This window comes from Lucilia sericata, unplaced genomic scaffold (genome assembly GCF_015586225.1).
Source record: "Lucilia sericata isolate MDLA Ls3-8-SP2 unplaced genomic scaffold, ASM1558622v1 Contig000115F_arrow, whole genome shotgun sequence".
Taxonomy (NCBI): domain Eukaryota; kingdom Metazoa; phylum Arthropoda; class Insecta; order Diptera; family Calliphoridae; genus Lucilia; species Lucilia sericata.
The window spans coordinates 232952-258982 of NW_023994147.1; the positions used below are offsets into that span (position 1 = coordinate 232952).

At 29.7% G+C, this 26031-nt stretch overlaps 1 protein-coding gene across 13 annotated transcripts in view; it reads right to left on the bottom strand.

The window, feature by feature from the left end:
- LOC119600465 (cAMP-dependent protein kinase type II regulatory subunit) overlaps positions 1–26031 on the bottom strand; it is a 49174-nt gene that overhangs the window by 1555 nt on the left and 21588 nt on the right. For 6 of the 13 annotated variants that reach the window (XM_037950703.1, XM_037950698.1, XM_037950700.1 and 3 more), the window contains 7 exons: positions 22337–22590; positions 4686–4870; positions 4042–4142; positions 3764–3859; positions 3552–3699; positions 3386–3461; positions 2937–3119 (listed from right to left, as the gene is read on the bottom strand). In XM_037950703.1, the coding sequence (XP_037806631.1) occupies positions 2937–3119; positions 3386–3461; positions 3552–3699; positions 3764–3859; positions 4042–4142; positions 4686–4870; positions 22337–22559 (1012 nt within the window). In that variant the 5' untranslated portion in view covers positions 22560–22590. Of the gene's footprint in view, positions 1–2176; positions 2412–2936; positions 3120–3385; positions 3462–3551; positions 3700–3763; positions 3860–4041; positions 4143–4685; positions 4871–22336; positions 22591–22668; positions 22762–26031 lie in introns of those variants that run through there. The other 7 variants (XM_037950694.1, XM_037950692.1, XM_037950693.1 and 4 more) reach the window with 5 other exon arrangements.

Here is a 26031-nt window from a genome sequence, read left to right on the forward strand (position 1 = left end):
GTCTAGTCTAGTCTATAGTCTAGTCTAGTCTAGTCTAGTCTATAGTCTAGTCTATAGTCTAGTCTATAGTCTAGTCTATAGTCTAGTCTATAGTCTAGTTTATAGTCTAGTCTATAGTATAGTCTAACCTATTGAGTGCATCGTATATACTAGTCTATCAACTGGTCTATGAGATATTCTGTTGAGTGGTCTATGGATTAGTATATTGACTAGACTATTAATAGGCTATTGACTGATGAATGGGCTGGTCAATGGTCTATTCTATGTCTTTCGACTGGTCAATGGACTAGCCTATTAACTAGTTTTTGGATCATTCTATTGATTAATCAATATACAAGTCTATTAAACGTACTACTTTATTGATTACTTAGATAAAAAAGATACTTAATATGCCGTGGAGGTACTGCGATATTTTTCGATGTGAAAAGTACTGAAAAAAGTACAATAGTACTGAATTTTACATGAGAAATCAAATTTGTAATTTGATTAACTATAAAATATTTTATTAAGGGCTTGGTTTTATTATAATTTATTATATGAGAGGAAATTTTGTAAAAATAGTTTCATCCTTAAGAGCGATGTAAAATTATTCAGAAAATTAAGTTAATCACTTAGGTTAAGTTACGAATGTTAAGACACAAATACTAAATTTAAAACTAAACACCAAATAATTCTATTAGGATATGGATTATACAGACCAACAAAATGGGAAAAAAGGTAGAAGCCCAGAAACCAAAGTATACTTTTACTAAAGCGCTGAATCCGAATCTGCCTTCAGAATATATCGTTTAATAAAGTTTTAACATTTGAAGCCACTATAAAATCCAAAAAGAATATATTGCCTTTATTTTACAATTTTAAAACTTTAATGGTTGATATTTCAGCAAGTTATTTTTAAACAATTCAAAAAGTATCCTAGCAGTTCGATCGGTCGAACAGTCCCGAACTATCTATTTAACCTACCATTTAGGGTTACCACATAGCCACCGTCTGCTCAGGTGACTAGCTATTTTAACATATGATTGTACTACGAGTAAGTCAATCGTCACCCCAAAGATTACGAAGAGGTAGATAAAAAGCTTAAGTTTTCTTTTAAGGGGATACTAAAGTGACGATTATCTTTCGATTATCTTCCTCGTTTACAAAGAGTACGTCAGTGACGAAAGACGAATTGGAGCCAGAGCAAGAGAATCAAATATAGCCATTTAGGGAACTTTTTCAATCTTTATGACACGATATAAACCTCATTTTGAGGCCAGATTCTGCGCTGCTGCTTTAGAAAAGTATACCTTGGTATCTGGATTAAACATGTACTGTCCTGTGTTATTAATACATCGAATTACACACATATACACAAACATAAAACACAAACATTAAAAAATAAAATGTATAAGATTAAGGAAAGGACTGGAGTTTTAATATTCGAAATTTTTGTTTCATAAAAAAATGTTTCATAAAAACATAATTATTTTTTATTTGAGGCCAAATTCTGATTTCGAATTTAAAAATGATAAAGATTGTCTAAAACCCAATAATAAAAAATAATCATAAAATTTTATAATAAAACCTTCACCAAATAGAAAAATTTCCTTTAAAAATTGTTCTTAAGTGTAATAAACATATTTGTAAGTGTTTGTGTATATACATATATAAGTACATATGTGTGATAGTGTATTAAATAATAATATATTGTGGTATTAATAAAATACAACAATATTTGCAAAAAAAATATATAAAAGCTAAGTTTATACCCAAGTGGCACATGCTGTTGCAGTTTTATTTTTGGGGTTAAAACGACAGTCAGTTTTTTTACAATATTCATTACAATTTCTTTTTAACACCAATCTTATCTTACCAGTACGAGAAAAAAACAATAATTTTGACAAATAGCATTCAAGCGCCATAGTAAAGGGTTTAAACCTAAAAAAATTTTGTGTGTTTTGCTTTTCTTTTCTGCCAGATTTAGATTTTTTTTAAATAAATTTAATAATGATTTTATTGAACAATACAAATTGTACAATAATTGAAATGTAATTATATTCAAATAGTTTTTCTTGATAACTCAATTAATTGAGATTCATAAATGCCCACCCGCTTTTTCATGATATCTTTAAGGAAACCTAAAATTCTTTCAAAGGCTTCAGTTTCCAAAACTTAAAATAAACAAAACAATTGAAAACAAAAATGTATTTATTATTAATTAAAACATTAGCAAGTTATGTATAAAAATTTAAAAAAAACAGTATATAAAAAAAGAAGTAAACAAATCTATAATTGTAAATGTTCCATATCTTTAAGTTGATCATAATAGGAACGTAAATCTTCATCCAAATAACGATAATCACTAATGGAACGTTCCAGTAATTTAGTACATTTTCCCAATAAACGTTCAAAACAATCTGTATCTAAGACTACATAGATTATCACAAAAAATCCCATATAGAGATATAAGGAAATGCAGTATGGAAATGTAAAGTTATGAAAAATGTTTAACAGTTTGCATTTTTTATAAATGTTTGATAAATTTATATGAAACAAATGCATTTCAAAATATATTAATAAATACAATTCAATTATTTAAAGCCATACAGGGTGGTTGGTATATTTCGTAGGAATGTTTTTTTTGATTGGGAATGGGGGTATGGAGGTAGAAAAGAAGCATAATATGTGTTAAAAAAATGAGGAAAAACAAAAGGAATGGAAAAAATATGAAATTAATAAAAATATATGTAACAAATAACTACATAAAGAATAAAAAAAAACTTCAACAATACATAGAGAAATATTAAAATTTAACACTACTACTAGTCTAGTAACAAGCTTAAGGCTTTTTAAAAAAAAAGACAAAATAGAGTTCTAAACAAAGAAATAAATTTTAAAAATTTCTAGCAAAATATTTGATTATATGTTTTGTAAATACTTTATGGTCTACTTACATGCCACTTTAACGTCGCAATCTGCATAAACCGAGGCAGCACGTGGCCGATGTGTTACCAGGGCCAATTCACCAAAGTATTCTCCCTTGCCAAGTTTAGAAATTTCTATTTCCGAACCATCTTGATCCATTTTAATGGCCACAGTACCTTCTTCTATGAAATACATGCCATCAGCAGCATCACCTTTGGGTAAACGAGAGAGAGAAGGATTCATTAAAATTAAATTTTAGTTTTAATCCCGGTCATTATTTGTTTAGTTTTAAAACTTCGAAAATAATTATAAAATTTTCAGGAATTTTTAAGTTTTTTTTTTTTTTTTGTTCATAAAAATTTAAATTATCTTATAAAACTAAATTTTTCATAACTTTAAACAACTTTTTCACTCAAACCAATTTGATTTCAAGAGAATATAAAAAAGCTTTTAAATAACACCAGCCAGCAGCCATTACCTTGTTTAATAATTCTTTCATTTTTGTTATAACGTTTGGTAACCAAAGCATCAGCCAAATTCATACGTTCATAATTCTAAAAAAAACACGTAAAATATTTAATATTCCATAGACATTAAAGTAAAAAAAATGTTGGTCTGTTTTTATTATTACACAACGCACACACCTGTAAAGCTTTTAGCATTGGCACACTATCCAATAATGATTCATACATTTTTCTCTTTTTAAATGCGGATTTCAATAGGATACGACGGAAAGTCTGACGATCCATAGCCCACAATAAACCTTCTGTTTCCGCCTGTATAGTTGCAGCTCTAAAACATATTTAAATATTCAATATAAAGCATAAAAACAAAAAAAAACATTTAATTCCTTTACCTGGGCATATTGTAGAGTAAAGCCAGTTCACCAAATATACCACTATTGTTGTATGTATGTACATGATTGTCATTAACAATAACTTTGTATGTACCGCTGTGTAAAATAAAACAAAAAGAACAAAAAAACACACACAAAAGTTATAATCTACTCAAATACATAGAAATTGAAAAAAAAAAACCCTACAGGGCGTATGAGTATTATGAACATGTTATTAACACTCATACGTCACGTATGCATACGTTAAATAATATTTTATTGAAAATGTTAAAACTTACGATTCAATAACATAAAAGTTATCACCATCATCACCCTGACGTATTATATACTCATCGGGTAAAACCCTTCTTTCAAACATGGCATCCAGTACTTGATTCATCTGAAATTTTTAAGAAAAGAAATTATTATTTTTATTTAGGGAATTAAAACAGGGATGGAAAATTCATTTTTTTTGTAAATTATCCCCACGATATTAAGTACTATTTTCTATTGAAAACTAAACAGTCAATCGACTGGTCAGTAGACTAGTCCTTAGAGTAGTCAAACGACAAGTCCATGAACTAATGAATAAACTTGTCTAAAGCCTTGTAAATCTATACAATATAGTCTATAAAGTAGTCCATAGAGTAGTCTACAATCTGGTCAATATATTAGACTAATCCTTAGACTGATCCATAGACAAGTCTAAAGACTATAAAATAAACTAATTCATAAAGTAGTCCAAATACTGGTTAAACGGCAAATCTATACATTAAACGTTAAACGGCTAATCTATACATTAATCCATAGACTAGTCAATAAACTAGTACATGGACAAGTCTAGTGTATAAAGTAGTCTATAGACTGATCAGTATGCTAGTCAATTGACTAGTGAATGATCTTTTAATCCTAAAAGTACTCCATTTGACAGCAAGTTACTTACTTGTTCTTTTTCCAAGGAACGGAATAATAAAACATTCTTAACCGATTCTACTAATCGGGCGCGCTGTTCATCTGATTTGGGAAATACGGCAGTGGCCCCCTCATCGTCATCAGCATCATTTTCTGGATCATAGGCCTCGGCAAAGACAGACTTACGACGTGTGGAAAAACGTGGTGCTGCAGGTTCTGAAAAGGTAAAGAAAACAAATATTTAGATAAGTTTACTTCTACTTCAATCCAAGAAAAACAAGAAACCAAAGAGGACTTGATGGTAGAAAAGTTTCTCAGGACTAAAATTCCCTGCTAACTTAACAAACACTTCATACTTTTAGGGATTATAGCAGCTTTAAAGATATTTAAATGTATTCGTATAATTACCTAAAAATCTACACAATTTTAATGCGAAAATTAACCGAAGTTTACTATAATAAACTACATACAATTCTAGAGAATATCTCCCTGGAATCTTAGGAATTTCTTAATTGTGCAATAAATTGCAAAAAAAACATGTAAGCTATTTATTAAGCATATTTTGTGATGGTTTCATTATAATTTATTCTCAACTGTATTTTTAATTTTATTTAAACAATTAAGGAAATATAAAACAAAGAAAATGATATACGATATAAATGAAATATAGAGGCGCTTACCAACAAGTAAAGATCCAGACACTTGTGAACTCATATTTATCAAATGTTGCACACAACAAGAAGACAACAATAACAACGTAGAGAAGGATGACGGACGGATGTTAGTGCTGATTAAAAACGTGAAGGCTACAACTATGACCACAATAAAGAAGCGAGACGACGAGACAATATATAACACTTAACGAAATGTTTCTTGTTGTTGTTGTTTTCTATTTAAACAACAATTAAATCTGAAGATGAATGCAGTTGCAAATTAATTGAAACAAAGTAAGTAAAACACAATTTAATATTCAATTTAACAGTTTCAAGAGCTTTCACACATACTACTACTAATGATTGATGATGTGTTTGTATGTATGCATGTTGAAATAAATAAATCATTGTCTTTCCACTGTGAAACAATAACTTAAAAGCAAAAACAATTATTGAAAATAAAATTACATTATGAGTATGAATATGAGTATAAACGAATGAATAGCAACAAGTACATTAATATATTGGCTAAGGGCATTAGTAATTTCGTTAAAATTATTTCCCTATTATTGTTATGTTTAATATTTAAAGGCAACTTTAAACCTATTTGAAAACCATTATTATAAAGAATGACAATACAATATTATGTTGTTTTGTTAAAGCTGTTGAAATCAGATTTCCCCTGATCTGGACAATATTCTGATCCAACAAGATGGTATGTATTGATTTGACCATTCCTTTTCTAACACGGCAAAATATTGGTCGCAGACTCATTGGGTTCTTATTACATTTTACGATGATCTAGACTGGACTATAGATAGCCTTTGTTTGACATTGAAAATCTGAATATATAGATTCACACTTGTCCAAAGTCAGTATAAGATTTGCTCAAAAAAAAAAATACCAATATGAAATTCGACATAAACTAGTTTTAAAAGAATCAAAATCTCTATATTAGAATCGGTCTATAATTGATCCTTTTTTACTTCCATATAACCCTTAGTACAGAAGATCAAGCAAGAGATCGTTTAAAAGTCAAGGAATAAGTATAGAATTTAAAGAAAATGATTTGTTATAAGAAATTAATTACACTCTTGACCTCCGTAGAGTTCGGACCATAATCCTGATCAAAAATTTGATCTCCATATAAAAACCGACACATTCTAACAAAATTCAGCATGAATCTTATATGATGATAACAAGTTTTAAAAGTATCGTTCCAATATAACCTATACATACATAGGATCGATGGTAATTTATGAACATAGGTAGTAAGACGTAACTGAGTTTTGAACCAGTTCCGGTATACCTTGTACATCCCAATCGTGAGAAACAAATTTCTAACATTTCCCAATTTTAACTATAAAATTGTTGAAAATAATTTACAAATTTTCATAAAAGGTTTTTCAGAAGATAAACTTTTATAAATTCGAACTTAAGTTCGCAATTTTGAAATTTTAAAACTTTTGAGAAATTTATTATTAAAGAAATATCCTATAATATTATTATTTTTATAGTTTATTCACTTTGCAATTACTTTTTTTCCCCACACCAATATTAATAAAACTGAGAGTAAACAATATAAACGTATGATATGAAAACAAAACGAAAAGAAAAAATAATTTTCAAAAATAGATTTGAATATTTTTTTTGCATCAATCAGAAAAAAGCACACTAATTTTTCTCATTATTATTATTTGTTATAGCAATTAGAACAAAAATAAATTACATCATTTTATAAGATTTTTAAGATTTTATCTGATAAATTTAAACGAAAAAAAAAAACAACTTGAAAATTTTATTTTGTTTAAGTATAAATTTAGTTTAAAGAAAATATTTAACATACATTTGTGTAATTACTTTGTACACTTTATTTTTCCGTTGATATACCGTTTTTTATTTTTAGCTTTTTTTGTCGGTATTATTTTGTTATAAAGAATGTTTTAATTAGATCTATCGTAAAGTTTGCTTTTAAGTTTAATTAGCTGGCGCGTAACTTTAACATAATGAATAGTGTGACTTTTGTCTATAAAAAAAATGTGTAGAAGGCGGAAAATGGAGCAACAACAAAAACAGATAAATTTATTTTAATTAAAATAAAATACAAAAAAAAATGTCTTCAAAAACACACGCATAATAAGGTAACTGTAGGACAAAGTAACAAAACAATTTAACCTTTTTTGGTAAATGAAATAAAAAAATGAAATAAATTAAATGTAACAAGCCTTTTTTTCTAATTCTATATTACAAGAACTTTGACAATTGTAAATGTCACACATTTAATATAGTCGTAAAGAGAGAAAGAGGCGGCCTTAGAGTTGTAAACTCTACACTCTTTCCTTAATCTGCATACATGACTTATTTAAGAGTTTGTATCACTGTCACATACATATACATAAGTAAAAATGACACAATTTTAATTAAAAATTTTAGCTAATGTATTTCAATCACTTGATAAAAGACACTAAACGAAAATGAACACACCGCAATAAACCGTGTTGAGAAAAGAATAGAACTGACAACTGAGAATGACAAACGTAGACTGAAATTTGTCTACTAGACCAAAGATGTAAAAAGCATAAAAAGCCTGTGAAAATATTACACACATACATACATATATAGAGGGACAGACAGACAGACGAACGGACGCACATACCCAATGTACACATAAAGAAAGATTCAACAAGTCATTAGCAGTTTATGCAAAATGAAGAACACAACAAGTATGACAAAACAAAAAACAAAAAGAAAAAACGAAACTACTCATATTGTTCTCCTACACAAATGCTCAATTTTATTAAAGCCAAAAAGTGAAAAAAAAAGAAACTACTCAACCTGTTGGTTACAGCCACACAACAGCAACAACAACACAAATAAACGCAAAATCCTACATCCAAAAACAGCAACAAAAGAGAAAAAACCCACAAAATTTTTTAAAAATTACAACAGCTACTGGTGGTTGGTGGCACGCTACTGTTTGTACATTAGACTTGCCTTTAAAAAGTAAAAACATTTGAAACTCTGGTTATCATATCTGCTGGTAAAAATAATCTTTAGACATTGAGAAAATAGGCGCAAATGTACGGAGTCTTACAAATTCCTGTAAATTTTCGATATCTTCACATTTAGGAGTTAACACACCCACAATATTGGCTCTGCCTCTTTTCTTTGTTCAGATTCTTGTTAAAGAATTGTAGAGATTCTTGTTATTTCAATTTTTGAAACATTTAAACCAAATCCACTGATATAAAGCCCATATGATATAAATAATTATTCAAGGAAATCGGTGCAGCCGATTAGCATTCTATAGGGAACAGACAAATAATGTTTGATATATAAACAATCAAACTTTTCGGGTTAGTATGGGGGCTAGGGCTATTTTAAGCCAGAACTATACGGAATTTGAGGGAGTGATTTCTTAGAACAATCGAGTTTTATCTGTTAGGTTAGTCCAGTCCAATTATGGACCGATTCGATGAAATTTGGTAGAGATTTTCGTTCTTGTTTATATCGAATTTTTTTCGCAATATTGGAATATTTAAGCCAGCTAGGAGCGTTGAAGGCATCTTCTGAATTTGATCTTATAGCCCCTAGTTCTTTTAGTATGGCCTCTATTATGTTTTCAACAAACAGACGGTCATAGCTAAATCGCCTTATAATATTACAAGGACCCAAAATAAAGAACAATGTTTCGATGTATTTCGATACCCGAAATTTTCGCCATAGAAAGACACATTTATTATTCACAAATATTTATAGAGTCAATAAAAATCGTCAAATGAAAATATTTATGTATGTTTGCAATTATGTGATGGTAGAAAATACCTTTGAGTACATTGCTTATATTGGTATCGAATATTTATTAGAAGACCAATATGAATGACAGCAGCTAGGATCTATTAACAAACATTTAACTAATACTCAGAATGACATGGGCATCAACAGCATTAACATCAACATCATCATTGCCATCGTCACCACCATCGAAGCAAACATTGTTTTAGAACCAAAGACTGTCAAACAGTTCCATTGAGTGTGTGACTGAATGACTGACTAAACTACAAACCCAGTATTAAGTATGTACAAACAACATACACGAGTATACCAGAAACTGACCTTTTTAATGTACACACACACACACGCTATTATAAATATTATTATGGGTATTCTCAAACCCAATACCCAACTCAACGTCTAATATACATACACACGCACACAAGGTTTTGAAAGGATTTTATGTTGACGGAACAAATAAAACTTTTAAATGTCTATTTGAAGAAACTAAAGAACTTAAAATACTATTTTTAGTAAAAAGTTTAAAATTTATGAAAACAACTTATGCACCTTTGACTTATTATTTTATAAAAAAAAAACTTTTAAAACTTTCTTGAACCCATAATTGAGAATCATATTAAGGAGTCATTTTATTAAAAGGAAATAAACTAAAGTAAAACTTTAAAAGTTCTTGGAGATTGGTTGTAGTTTTTATTATGGGATCACATAGTTTTTATTATGGGATCATATAGGACGAATATGCCGATAAACGGGATCTTTTCAAACTTGAAATATCTCGAAAACCTGATCGGTTACGAATTCTCAATTTTTTAGAAAACTATACTCCAGCATGTAAAATTTAAATTTTCAAATAGTACTAACTTATAACTAAAGTAATAAAAAAACTTCCGGTAGACTGATTATAGAATAAACTATAGACTGGACTATAGACTAGACTATAGACTAGACTATAGACTAGAGTATAGACTAGACTATAGACTAGACTATAGACTAGACTATAGACTAGACTATAGACTAGACTATAGACTAGACTATAGACTAGACTATAGACTAGACTATAGACTAGACTATAGACTAGACTATAGACTAGACTATAGACTAGACTATAGACTAGACTATAGACTAGACTATAGACTAGACTATAGACTAGACTATAGACTAGACTATAGACTAGACTATAGACTAGACTATAGACTAGACTATAGACTATAGACTAGACTATAGACTAGACTATAGACTAGACTATAGACTAGACTATAGACTAGACTATAGACTAGACTATAGACTAGACTATAGACTAGACTATAGACTAGACTATAGACTAGACTATAGACTAGACTATAGACTAGACTATAGACTAGACTATAGACTAGACTATAGACTAGACTATAGACTAGACTATAGACTAGACTATAGACTAGACTATAGACCTATAGACTAGACTATAGACTAGACTATAGACTAGACTATAGACTAGACTAAGACTAGACTATAGACTAGACTATAGACTAGACTATAGACTAGACATAGACTAGACTATAGACTAGACTATAGACTAGACTATAGACTAGACTATAGACTATACTTCATGCTAGACTATAGACTAGACTATAGACTAGACTATAGACTAGACTATAGACTAGACTTAGACTAGACTATAGACTAGACTATAGACTAGACTATAGACTAGACTATAGACTAGACTATAGACTAGACTATAGACTAGACTATAGACTAGACTATAGACTAGACTATAGACTAGACTATAGACTAGACTATAGACTAGACTATAGACTAGACTATAGACTAGACTATAGACTAGACTATAGACTAGACTAGCTAGACTAGACTACTAGACTAGACTATAGACCTAGACTATAGACTAGACTATAGACTAGACTATAGACTAGACTATAGACTAGACTATAGACTAGACTATAGACTAGACTATAGACTAGACTAGACTATAGACTAGACTATAGACACTAGAGACAGACTATAGACTAGACTATAGACTAGACTATAGACTAACTATAGACTAGACTATAGACTAAGACTATAGACTAGACTATAGCTAGACTATAGACTAGACTATAGACTAGACTATAGACTAGACTATAGACTAGACTATAGACTAGACTATAGACTAGACTATAGACTAGACTATAGACTAGACTATAGACTAGACTATAGACAGACTATAGACTAACTATAGACTAGACTATAGACTAGACTATAGACTAAGACTATAGACTAGACTTAGACTAGACTATAGACTAGACTATAGACTAGACTATAGACTAGACTATAGACTAGACTTAGACTAGACTATAGACTAGACTATAGACTAGACTATAGACTAGACTATAGACTAGACTATAGACTAGACTACTAGACTAGACTATAGACTAGACTATAGACTAGACTATAGACTAGACTATTAGACTAGACTATATACGGACTTAGACTAGACTATAGACTAGACTAGTAGACTAGACTATGACTAGAACTTATAGACTAGACTAATAGACTAGACTAATAGACTAGACTAGAACTAGACTTAGACTAGACTAGACTAGACTAGACTATAAGACTAAGACTATAGAACTATAGACTAGAACTATAGACTAGACTATAGACTAGACTATAGACTAGACTATAGACTAGACTATAGACTAGACTATAGACTAGACCTATAGACCTTAGCCTATAGACTAGACTATAGCTAGACTATAGACTAGACTAGTAGACTAGACTATAGACTAGACTAGAGACTAGACTATAGACTAGACTATAGACTAGACTTAGACTAGACTATAGACTAGACTATAGACTAGACTATAGACTAGACTATAGACTAGACTATAGACTAGACTATAGACTAGACTATAGACTAGACTATAGACTAGACTATAGACTAGACTATAGACAGACTATAGACTAGACTATAGACTAGACTATAGACTAGACTATAGACTAGACTATAGACTAGACTATAGACTAGACTATAGACCTAGACTATAGACTAGACATATACTAACTATAGACGATATAGACTAGACTATAGACTAGACTACTAGACCTAGACTATAGACTAGACTATAGACTAGACTATAGACTAGACTATAGACTAGACTAGACTAGACTATAGACTAGACTATAGACTAGACTATAGACTAGACTATAGACTAGACTATAGACTAGACTATAGACTAGACTATAGACTAGACTATAGACTAGACTATAGACTAGACTATAGACTAGACTATAGACTAGACTATAGACTAGACTATAGACTAGACTATAGACTAGACTATAGACTAGACTATAGACTAGACTATAGACTAGACTATAGACTAGACTATAGACTAGACTATAGACTAGACTATAGACTAGACTATAGACTAGACTATAGACTAGACTATAGACTAGACTATAGACTAGACTATAGACTAGACTATAGACTAGACTATAGACTAGACTATAGACTAGACTATAGACTAGACTATACACTAGACTATAGACTAGACTATAGACTAGACTATAGACTAGACTATAGACTAGACTATAGACTAGACTATACACTAGACTATAGACTAGACTATAGACTAGACTATAGACTAGACTATAGACTAGACTATACACTAGACTATAGACTAGACTATAGACTAGACTATAGACTAGACTATAGACTAGACTATAGACTAGACTATAGACTAGACTATAGACTAGACTATAGACTAGACTATAGACTAGACTATAGACTAGACTATAGACTAGACTATAGACTAGACTATAGACTAGACTATAGACTAGACTATAGACTAGACTATAGACTAGACTATAGACTAGACTATAGACTAGACTATAGACTAGACTATAGACTAGACTATAGACTAGACTATAGACTAGACTATAGACTAGACTATAGACTAGACTATAGACTAGACTATAGACTAGACTATAGACTAGACTATAGACTAGACTATAGACTAGACTATAGACTAGACTATAGACTAGACTATAGACTAGACTATAGACTAGACTATGGACTAGACTATAGACTAGCCTATAGACTAGACTATAGACTAGCCTATAGACTAGACTATAGACTAGACTATAGACTAGACTATAGACTAGACTATGGACTAGACTATAGACTAGCCTATAGACTAGACTATAGACTAGACTATAGACTAGACTATAGACTAGACTATAGACTAGACTATAGACTAGCCTATAGACTAGACTATAGACTAGACTATAGACTAGCCTATAGACTAGACTATAGACTAGACTATAGACTAGACTATAGACTAGACTATAGACTAGACTAGAGTCTAGACTATAGACTAGACTAGAGTCTAGACTATAGACTAGACTAGAGTCTAGACTATAGACTAGACTAGAGTCTAGACTATAGACTAGACTATAGACTAGACTAGAGTCTAGACTATAGACTAGACTAGAGTCTAGACTATAGACTAGACTAGAGTCTAGACTATAGACTAGACTAGAGTCTAGACTAAAGTCTATAGACTATAGACAAAGCAAATGCATATTCAACTGCCTTTTGAATAATCATAAGTCTTGTAATGGTTTGGTTGACATTGTAGGGTTAATACAACATGTACTTTATTGCCTGTAAATCGGTCTAATGTAGGCGTATTAAATTTCGTATATTTATAAACTTTAATAGAAAAAGGACCCAAAAATATATGTTTGTATGTGTGTGAGTAAAAGTTGTATTAACCATATACTAAAATAGACAATAGTACAGTCAACATAACTAAATCTACTAAACACAAAAATATCTATTGATGACTTCCTGTAGCCTATAAAAAGAAAAATTCATTTAAACATTTTATTTTATAAATTTATATCCTTGTCTTTGCAGCACTCAAATGCTATTAAAACATTAAAAAGGGGGGAGAAATAAATTCCTGTAGAAAATATTTGTTTTTTTTATGAATTTTCTTGGAGTTATCAAGTATTCGAATAAAGTAACGATATTTTATATAACAAATTCTTTGAAGACAATAGAGCTAAAAAAGAAGCTATCTTATTTTTATCAAATTACTAATTTTTGAATGCTCAATATAAATTTGGTTAAAATTGACTTTACATTTTAAACCAAATATTTTCCAGAAAGTATTTAGATAAATATACAATACCAAATTTTTAGGAATACAGTTTATTGTGTTTATTAACCACTAAAGTCGAGATAGCTAACTTTGCTTCTAAACCATTTGAGAGCTAGTGATGTAGTAAAAGTGATATAGCTTTATTTTCGCTTTATGGCTAATCGATTAAATACAAACGATTAAATGAAATAATTGTTTGAACACCAATTTTTTTGCTCATAAAAATAATAATAATTGTCAACATGACTTTGTTCATGTTCGTGAAAATATGTGGGAATAATGTACAAAATAATGTATGTTGAAAAATAATCTAAAAAAAAAGAATTTAACAAGAGTCGAAAAGTGTTGGTTGGATTTTATTTTTATGTATGTGTTAATGATTGTGAGGGTGTTTCTTTATATGAGTTTATCATCATCATCATCATTTTACCAAAAAACAAAAAATGTGACAGTACAAGTCGTATTGTTCTTTTGTTTTAAAACAATAACAACAACAAAATTAGGGCATATGTATACTCGGGTGGTCGTTTCAATTGAAATAAAAGTTTAATTCAATTTAGGAATAAGTTTTTTTAAATGTATGTACTTGCCTCAATACTTTGTAAACTGTATCAAAGTATAAAAAAAGTAATTTCTAAAAGTTAACAACTTTTATAAGAAAAGTTATTTGAAAGATTTATTCAATATACAGATTTTGGTCTACCCTAATAAGCATCCAAAAAATAATTTATTTACAAAGAAAAATTAATTAAATAAAATTTTTACATACATATGTATGTATATTGTAAATAAAAACATATTTCAAGATAATCTGGATTATTTTTATTATATATTTTCACATATTTTTGCATGTGTAATTATAATAAAATTTTATTTTCATTAACATATTTCAACCCCTTTGTTTGCTTTTATTACTTTATTGAGGACTAAACATCCTTTTTTGTTTGTTTCTAGATTCATTAACATAGAATTAAGTATTTTAAAAAGTGTTATAAGGAGAATAGGATTTATTTTTCTAACAATATTACTTCTTAATTTTTAAAAATTTTTCTATTGAAATAAATCCTTTATATGTTAATTTAAAACTTTGTTTTTAGGAAAAGCTTCCGAAAACTTCCGAATCCTTGTGCTCATTTTTAGAGATTTAAACATTTTCAAACATTTGGTCGTATTCTTTAAGTGATCTCGTAATATAGAGATTATTTTAGCAATTAATTAGTTAAAATTCTGAAATCGTTGTAATACTGTTCATAAAAAATTCATTTTATAGCAAACACCACTATAGTGGAGAGAGTATTTTGCGTATGTGCTGATGTTTGTAATACCTAAAAATATTGGTCCTACTCCCATCTTAAAGTGTACCAATCGGCTCAGAAGCACTTTCTTAGTCGACTTAGCTATGTCCGTTCGTCTATCTGTCTGTCCGTCAGTGTGTTCCTGTAAACCTACAGGTCGCAATTTTCAAGATAATTAGATTTGGCACGTACTCTTCCTTTGACCTATGTTTAAAATCGGTCCATTATTTCGTATAGCCTCCACACAACCGTATCCCCCGAATAGGGCCTTTGAGCTCATAAATAGGTTAAATGTTCTGTATCACTCCAAAAATCGACAAATCTTTGTTTTATATTAAATGTAGGGTATCATATGGCTATATATAAATTCTTACTTGTTTTGGGTTGGTTGTTCTAGTGTTGTTTAGTCCACAGTTTATGAACTAGTCTATATAGGTATCACTCTTTTGATTTGATTATTGACTGGTATATGGATACGTCTATTAAATAGTCTGGACTATTTTATTGATTAGTCTAGTAACAATTCTATGAAATAGTCTATGGACTAGCAAAAGCAAAACTATTTCAAAACGTACTGCAAAAAGCTTAATAAAATCGATATTTTGTATAAAATTGATTGCAAAACTAAAATCGCTTATAACTTCGTAAATACTGCGCTTTTAAAGAAAATAAGCTTAATCCGTGATCACTTCCAAATTTTTAAAAAATCGATATTTTGTATGAAATTGAGTGCAAAACTAATATCGCTTATAACTTCGTAAATACTGCGTTTTTAAAGAAAATAAGCTTAATCCGTGATCACTTCCATATTTTTCAAAAATCGATATTTTGTATGAAATTGAATGCAAAAAATAGCTTATAACTTCGTAAATACTGAGTTTTTAAAGAAAATAAGCTTAATCCGTGATCACTTCCAAATTTTTCAAAAATCGATATTTTGTATAAAATTGATTGCAAAACTAAAATCGCTTATAACTTCGTAAATACTGCGTTTTTAAAGAAAATAAGCTTAATCCGTGATCACTTCCAAATTTTTCAAAAATCGATATTTTGTATAAAATTGATTGCAAAACTAAAATCGCTTATAACTTCGTAAATACTGCGTTTTTAAAGAAAATAAGCTTAATCCGTGATCACTTCCATATTTTTCAAAAATCGATATTTTGTATGAAATTGATTGCAAAACTAAAATCGCTTATAGCTTCGTAAATACTGCGTTTTTAAAGAAAATAAGCTTAATCCGTGATCACTCCCATATTTTTCAAAAATCGATATTTTGTATGAAATTGAATGCAAAACTAAAATCGCTTATAACTTCGTAAATACTGCGTTTTTAAAGAAAATAAGCTTAATCCGTGATCACTTCCAAATTTTTCAAAAATCGATATTTTGTATAAAATTGATTGCAAAACTAAAATCGCTTATAACTTCGTAAATACTGCGTTTTTAAAGAAAATAAATACAAATTTTTCAAAAACTTCGTAAATACTGAGTTTTTTATCCCTGAGAACAAATCAAATATCAAAATAGTTTTCTATTTAATTCACTTATAATTCGGACAAGGAAACGACTTTGGAGTTATCGGCAGCAAGTTTCAAAACATGGATAAAAAAGCAAAACACTAAAACAATGGTTTTTATCCTTAACAGTCCCTTAATTATGTTAGCGCTCTAGTTACTACTCAATTGGTCAGTTGACGATTTATATGATCGTTGAATAATACGAAAACCATGCATGGAGAATTAAGTACTATTGTACTCCTTCAAAACTTGTTGACAATGTGAATAGACTGCCTCTCTCATGGACTAATCAATTGACTAGTTAAAATGCCAATCAATACACTAGCCCAAAGCTTTTCTTTCCAAAAATGTAGGTTTTTGGAAAAAGTTTATACTTTTTCATAATTTTATTTTTCTAAGCGTGGAATGTCATTGGCGTATTACTCAAGCCATGTCTTAAAATAGTTTCTTAGGACAAAAATAACTATTAGCCCAGCTAATTGATCATAACTACACTAGAAGCCTATTTTGGAAGCAAAAATGTCTTATAAACATTTGGCCAAATATTACTTTACCTTTTTTCATTATAATTTTTCTTAATTATCTATACTATCAAACACGAGACCATTACTTTTATCCCCAAATATGTATCAACATATTCCCTTTAATAAAAATGTCCTTTTTTTCTCCTAAAATCCTAAAATTTAATTCAATTATAAAGTGTGTGTTAATAAATAAAGACCTTAAGCTTTTCTTTTATCTATTTCGTTTAAATCATTAAAATAGAGACATTATAAAAAAAAGCGGAAATTTAAACAAACAAAAAAAAAGCAACAAAATCTGTCTGTTATTTTCTGCTTGATCGACTGAAAGGAAATGTTCAACATTTTTAAAAAACACTTTAATCAGGACGATTTTTTTTATATTTTTAAATCAGCTACACTTCGATAAATATACAAAAAAAGGATATGAATAATACATATACACACACATATACGCATACACTTACGCGAAAATAAAATCATGTTAACACACTTACATTCTTTAGCTATCACTCACTCATTTAGGTGAAATCACTAACAACACAAGCGGAATACAAGCGAACGAACAAAAAGATTGATTGAGTGGTTTTTATCTTATTAAACATCATGTTTATTATAAATATGTATGTATGTATGCATGTAACCATTGATGAATTAAGTTTAACAGAAGAAGAGAAGAAATCACACCCACCACCCAACAAACAGGAAATACTACTAATTGTCCTCTTTTCTTATTGAGTATTTTGTAAACAATATCAAGCTTAATGTTATTGTAAATATATACAAATGGATGTATATACATATATGTACATATATGTATGTATTTAGTTTGTATGCTTGTTCATGTTTATGGTGGTATTTGTTATTGTAAATATCCTTTAGTATTATTACAACAATAATAATAAGAAAAGACTTGTCTGTCTGTCTGACTGACTGTTAGTCAAACAAACGGAACTGTTCGATAACAACACATTTAACAAAACAGTAGCAAATCAAACTACAAGAGAATTTCTTTTGTTGTTTTTAATAATACAAGAACAACAACACGAGTACTTTGTTTTTGTTTTCGCTCTGATTCTGTTGTTGTCACTATAACAACAACTACATATAGCAACAATTTAATGTATAGAGCAAGAAGTGTTTGTTTACTTATGGGTCTTGTAAATGTTGTTGATGTTTTGCGATTTCTGTTGCTGATATTTTATCAAACAATATTCTTCTTCATCTTTTTCAATTCACTTGTACACTCAACATGATGTTAATAAATACATACATACATACATCTGTATATCTGTATCCTTTTATATACACAACTATAATTAGAGCCCTGTAGTTGGGGTTGGTACTTAGGATTAAAGACTTATCTGTAACATGAGTTATTTTAAAATGTTCCAAGATGATTAATTCCCCTTTTGAATAATACAATCACATTTTGTTGTACTCATTAAAAATCCCAGAATTTTGAGTTATGCTATTCTTATAGTAAATAAGCGACATTATAAAAACATGTTAAAATTAATTTAAGTTTTGTGTGTTTGCATGTTGAAGTGTGTATCCTCGTTTGTTTAACATCCGTTAGTATGTAGTTGTTGTATTCCTTTTAACCCCTTTAGATGTTATTTTTTATTGATTTTACATGCAAATCATTATACATACATACATCTATTTATCTATTAGTATACCTATCTATGTATGTATACATTAGGATGCCCTAAATAATCTTTATATCGTATTCAGGATCCATATCTCGAATAATTCTTTCAGACATGAACAATATGAAACTGTATGTTGTTATTGTTTTGTTATTAAAGCGAAATTCCGAAACAACTTATGAATATATTATGAAAATTAAAACAAAAAAGTTAATGATAGTCAGGGATGGATGATAAAAGTACGTTATATCAATTGCCTTTTTTCCAATGTAAAAAGTACCAACCTAATACTTTTATCTGTAAGTATGAAAATAGAAAAGTGTAAGTTTTTCATATTACATACATATTTTTTTTTAATATGTAAGTCTATTTGTGTGCAACTCATATATACAAAAATAAAAATAACGGAATATTGTTTATATTGGCGCGTGTCTATTTTGTCTTTGTTCATTGATGTTGAACATGTGATAAAATTGAAACGGGTTTTGTATTTTAAATGAGAGAGTATTATTGAAAAAAACCCACAACACAACAACAAAAATATCACACAGGACTAATACCAATATTAACACACGTAGAAGAGTAAGTAATTGTATGTAAGTGTTATGTGATGGGTGGTTGAAATAAAAAAAAGGATTCACCTAGTAACATTATTCAACTTAAGTGGCAATATGAATACAATTAATGATTTTTTTATACATATTTACATACATATGTTTGTATTAAACTGTGTGAAGGCTTTAGAAGCTGATAATTTATGCCATAATATTGCTGCTAACATCCCATTCCAATAACTAGACTGTTATTAAATAATTTTGAAAAGCCTTATACAGTAATCCCTTGTTTTACAGCATTAATTACTTCTAATCATTTTTGGCTTTTCAATTTACGTTGACAAAATTTGTATTCCTTTCTAATTGATTTACATTTGACATTTTCTAGATTTTATTATAACGTAAATCGAGTGATTACTGTAAACATGTTTTGCTATAATTATGTACATTTGTATGTACGCTTGCTTGATTTTCTATTATATAATTGCTTTCTATTTATAAATCTTGAAGACATATTTTATTTTTAATTTGCTATATTTTTTTAGACCTTATTAATATTGAAAATTTGATTACATATAAATAGAATATCAGAATTATTAAAACATTTAGTTTGAAAATAAAACCTTATTTAATATAAATTGTTGAAGTTGTTTATACAAAAAATCGATTTTTTTTAAATTTTTGAAGTGATAATGGAAAAATAGGTTATGGGAGGGAGGATATACGAAATTGCATACAACACTTTTGTAAGAAGTTTGTTCCATAAACGAACAACGCGGCGGTGCTCAAGTAAATCAATAGAGTTAGATACCCTACTTCGCCCTCTCCCATATGCGGTCGAGTAGCAAAAGACTAGATAGAGTTGGATGTTTGAAAATAGATGGTCATTTATGAAAATAAAAAGCAGGGCTGGGGAAAGAACGGAGCCTTGCGGTAACCGTGGATTAATCTCGTATAGATGTCGAAGTGATTTACGTGAAGGGCATCATTTCCGTTTATGCGGATGGGATGGCCACTTTTGAGTCACCAACAGCACCTAGTGACGTATTCTGTAGACCGAAACACGAAAACAGTACTTACAGTGAACACACTGTGGTAAATTTGGTATAAAAAGAGAAAACCCTGAACATTACCGGACAAGGAAGGAAAAATTCTATGATATCATTTTTATAAGATACTTTTCATCGATCACTATTCAACCCAACACTCTTCTCATTCATCCAACACCCTAGGTATACGGGTGGGTAAGGTCCGCATACTCCATCATATACACTTAACACCAACTCATTTCCAACGCTTAGCCCCGCAATCTGCGGGGTATCTGTTGTCTTCGCAACAGCACTGAACTTATACAGAATCATAGACTTTTAACCATCTTTTAACCGAAATTCTCTTCCCACGAATTTGGGTTTAAGCCACAGCCACCACGTGCTCCCCAAATAGACCTCTCCAATAACCAGGACAAGAGAAAGTCCTAAACTCTGCCCTGTGGGTTAACGGTTCCCGTGGTTACAGATTATATGGTTCTCTGGTTCGACCCCATATCAAATCATTCCAAAGAAAAGCCAAGGATACATTTGATCATTTATAGACCCGGCAGACTTAAACCTTTATTTTGTAAATATTTTATATATTAAAAAGGATCAGTTTGCTAATTTCAATTAACAAAATGGTCCCAATCTATATGAATAAAATATCTAAAAATAAATTGTTTTATATTATTTATAAATTATATAAAATTACATAATGAAGTCGCCTTTAAGTATAGGTATATAGTAACACCATTTCCAATTGATTGAGACTTATCGAATGTAGCATTCATTAATTTTATTCTTTGGATATTAACTTAAAAGCTTAATTCTATGATTTTTATATTCAATGTATATATGTATATATATAAAAAAAAAAACTTATTTTAATTCAAAACTTATAAATTCAACAAGCAACAGATTAAGTTTAAATTAAATTGATTCATTTAAAAGGAATTTTCGGACTTAAAGCTTTAAAAGATAAATCAGGTTCAAAAAAGAAGCTTAGAAGCTTTTTTAAACTTTTTGATATAATAAGAAAGTTTCAAAATACACGTGAAAATGGTGTAATCAGGCATATTGCATATATATTTACACTACGAACACAAACAAACTAACATGTATACTAAATATGTATGACAACAATGACTGACAAAGCGCCACATTGTTGCATGCCACACAATAATTGTCGTACAACAAGCGGCACAACATTTTTTACTTTGCTTTTCTTCACTTCTAAAACGTGCGTATTGCTTTTTATTTCTTTTATTCTATTATTCTTTTTCCCTTCATCCCCTACCGACATTAACATGAAATTTATGCATGTTTGTAACGACAATATCAAACTATTATACAGTATGACGTCAATCTTTTCTTTAAATTACATAGAAAATATTGTGGAGGTTGTCGTGATTGAATTACAAAAGAAGAATTATACAAAGAGAGTAAAATTTTTACCTATTTGGTGTAAAAGGAAAACTTTAATGGATTGATTGCAGTGTAATTTTTATTGTACTTACCATCATCTTCTTCTTGAGACATGACGCTATCGTCGACGGAACCACGATCCGTTTCACGAATGAATCCCACTTGTCGGCGATTCTCTTGAAGTTTTGTAAAGTATTCGACGGCAAAGTCAACAACATCACCTGGCTGTTCCAGCAGATAGGCAATGGAGAATTCCAATAGCACCTCTCTTAGTGCATCGGGCACTTGAATACGTTGCTTTTGTTCGTTTGACATTTCGATTGATGTGTGTTGTAATGGCTGATTTCTGAAAAAAAGTAATATTAAAATTTACAACAATTAAGTTTCAGAAATATGTAAGAAAAACAAAAATATTTTAAAATACATTTTTGAAATAAGGTCCACTTTCGCTAATTTGCAAAAGTTTGGCCAATTGAGAATCGATTTGTTCTGAAATGTGATTTTATTGTTGTGGCAACGTAGAGGTCTAGTTGTGCAGTTCACGAACGGTGAAATTCTTTTAAAAATATTTATAAAAATCACTTAGTTTTTAAACATATTTTTCTAGATTTAATCAAAGAAAATTCGTTTCATTTTATCCACTCAGTTAGCAAATAAATCATTTCGAAAGTTAATTTTCTAACAATTTGTTTTTGTTAATTAACTAATGATATTAATTATTTTGTACATTTCTCTTTATATTGTTTTTTCAAGTAATTCATTTTTAATGTAAATGACAATATTTTTATATGATTAATAGGTAGATTTTTAAGCAATTCACTAAAAATATATTTTACGAGCTATTTTTAGAATTCATGGAATTACTTGTTCAAAAAATAAGTATTTTCAAGAACAATAACGATAAAGATATTTGCACAACTATTTATAACATTTTTCAAAATAATTTTTATAAGGTTTAAAAATAGATTTAACCAAAAATTAAAATAAATAATAAAAACTACAACAAACATTATCATATTATGATAAAAATATGAAAAGAAGAAAAACAATATTGCCCCTTCGTAATATAGCAAATGTTTATGTGTAAAATGAAATATTAATTTCAATAAGTGGGTGTGAAAAAATTATAATAAATCTTCGTTTAAAAGGTATGAAAATAAAATAACATAAACCCAAACACACTATTAATTAACATTTCAGAAATTTACACTTTATTAAAAGCTAATAAACTGCATTTTAATGAATGTGGATTTATTAAAATTGTGTGAGACAACAAAATGATTACAATAAAGTTTTTTTTTTGCTGTTGTTGTTATTTTACTACAATGACAAATACTATAAATATTATTAGTCCGTGGTTTATGAAACAGTTCAAACAGTTAGACAAACGGATGATAATATCAAAATTTATGCACATTTTATTTAAACGATTTATTATTATTCATCACGTGACGTTAATTTGATAGACATAATATTAAAGAGAGGGGACAAAGAGAGAAACAAGGGGGGAACGAAAGGGGGGAGCAGGGGAGAAAGGAGAAGAGAGGATAGGGACAGAGGGCCCGAGGGAACAAGAAAGAAGGGAGGGGCAGGGCCGGGGAGGGAACGCGCGGAGAACGAGAACGGCAACAAAGCGGAAAGGGGAGAAGGGGAGCGGGGAAACACAAGAGCAGAGGGACACGAGGGCGCGAGCGAGCGAGCGAGCGAGCGAGCGAGCGGCGAGCGAGCGAGCGAGCGAGCGAGCGAGAGAGAGAGCGAGCGAGCGAGCGACGAGAGAGCGAGCGAGCGAGCGAGCGAGCGAGCGAGCGAGCGAGCGAGCGAGCGAGCGAGCGAGAGAGCGAGCGAGCGAGCGAGCGAGCGAGCAGCGAGGAGCGAGAGCGAGCGAGCGAGCGAGCGAGCGAGCGAGCGAGCGAGGAGCTAGCGAGCGAGCGAGCGAGCGAGAGAGCGAGAGCGAGCGAGCGACGAGCGACGAGAGAGCTATCTATCTATCTATCTATCTATCTATCTATCTATCTATCTATCTATCTATCTATCTATCTATCTATCTATCTATCTATCTATCTATCTATCTATCTATCTATCTATCTATCTATCTATCTATCTATCTATCTATCTATCTATCTATCTATCTATCTATCTATCTATCTATCTATCTATCTTCTATCTATCTATCTATCTATCTATCTATCTATCTATCTATCTATCTATCTATCTATCTATCTATCTATCTATCTATCTATCTATCTATCTATCTATCTATCTATCTATCTATCTATCTATCTATCTATCTATCTATCTATCTATCTATCTATCTATCTATCTATCCATCTATCTATCTATCTATCTATCTATCTATCTATCTATCTATCTATCTATCTATCCACATGTATATATAATAGAAAATTGGTACTGGAAAAGCTAAATTTACGAAAATTCTTCAATGTTGCAGGATAAAGAATTTAAAGACTTCACTCCTGTAACGCGGATTGGACATATTCTCTAATTTCAATTGTTTTATTGGAAACTTAATAATTAAAGATGACAATTTTTTTGCGGCAGCCTAATTTCCTTTCGCAATACATTTTATATTTTTAGTTTATTAAAGCAAAAATTACAATAACTTCAAACAAGGTTTTCACATTTAGCTTAATTGTCATTATGATGAATAACAAAATATAGATCAAGTGTCACATCAGATAAACAAAAAAATCAGATTAGAATAAACTCATTGAAAATTGAAATATTGAAAACAAATGATTTTGTTTTTGTTAGCTTATAAAAACACGTAGAAAGTTTTTGTAAAACACTTAATTCTTTAACAAATTCTATTGTTACAATTAAATTAACATTTGAATAGTTTTTGTTTAAGCAGTAAATCGTTTAATTTTTATAGTATTTTTGTTAAACAAAAATTAGGTGTAAAATATGTGACACTTTTATTTTCCGAAAAATTATTTTCATCTTATTGTTTCGATTGTATTTGTAACGAAAATTGAATTGAATTTTGTTCAGGTATCAGTAAAAAGCTATTGTCTAATATATTCTATTGTAGTAAAAATATACTTAAAGGATCAAAGATGAAAATTAGAATTTTAAATTGTAAGATTTTGTTTTACAAAATAAGATATTGATTTAATCCGTTTTGACATATTTATGTTAAAAAGGCATAAGTTATCATTGGTTTATTAAATGAGTTTCTCCAAACAAAATTCTCTTTATGAACTATCAATAACTTTATGAATATATAAACAATGTTCAATAAGGATAAGAAATTATATTTAAAATGCATAGCCTACCAAATGTTCTTATATTGATTTCCACAATATTATGTGATCTTTAAAAACCACAATTAGTACTAATACGACTTATAAATGTTTAAGACCACAAGAACAATTATATAATAACGACTTAACTAATATATGTATTTGTAGTTACATAAATATAGTAATGCCTATTTGTATTACCAAAAGTTGATGGCCATAAAAATATTAATTTTTTGGCACCATTTTTGTTGCCACTTTGAAAAGAAAAAAAGTTTATAAAACAACAAGTTTACAGCAACGTGCTCATGTTTAAAGTCATATCGATTTTTAGTGGTGTCTGAAAATGAAGAAAAATAAAACTTATTTTGGTCACACAATAGTTATAATCATTAAAAATGCAAGTGAGAACCTAGTTACGTAGTGACACAGACAGACAGACGGCTATGGTGGAAGGCAGGCCGGCAGGCAGGGAGGAAGGTAAGTGCATAGTCATTCAGACAAGGTGTTGTTTTTTTACATTTCAA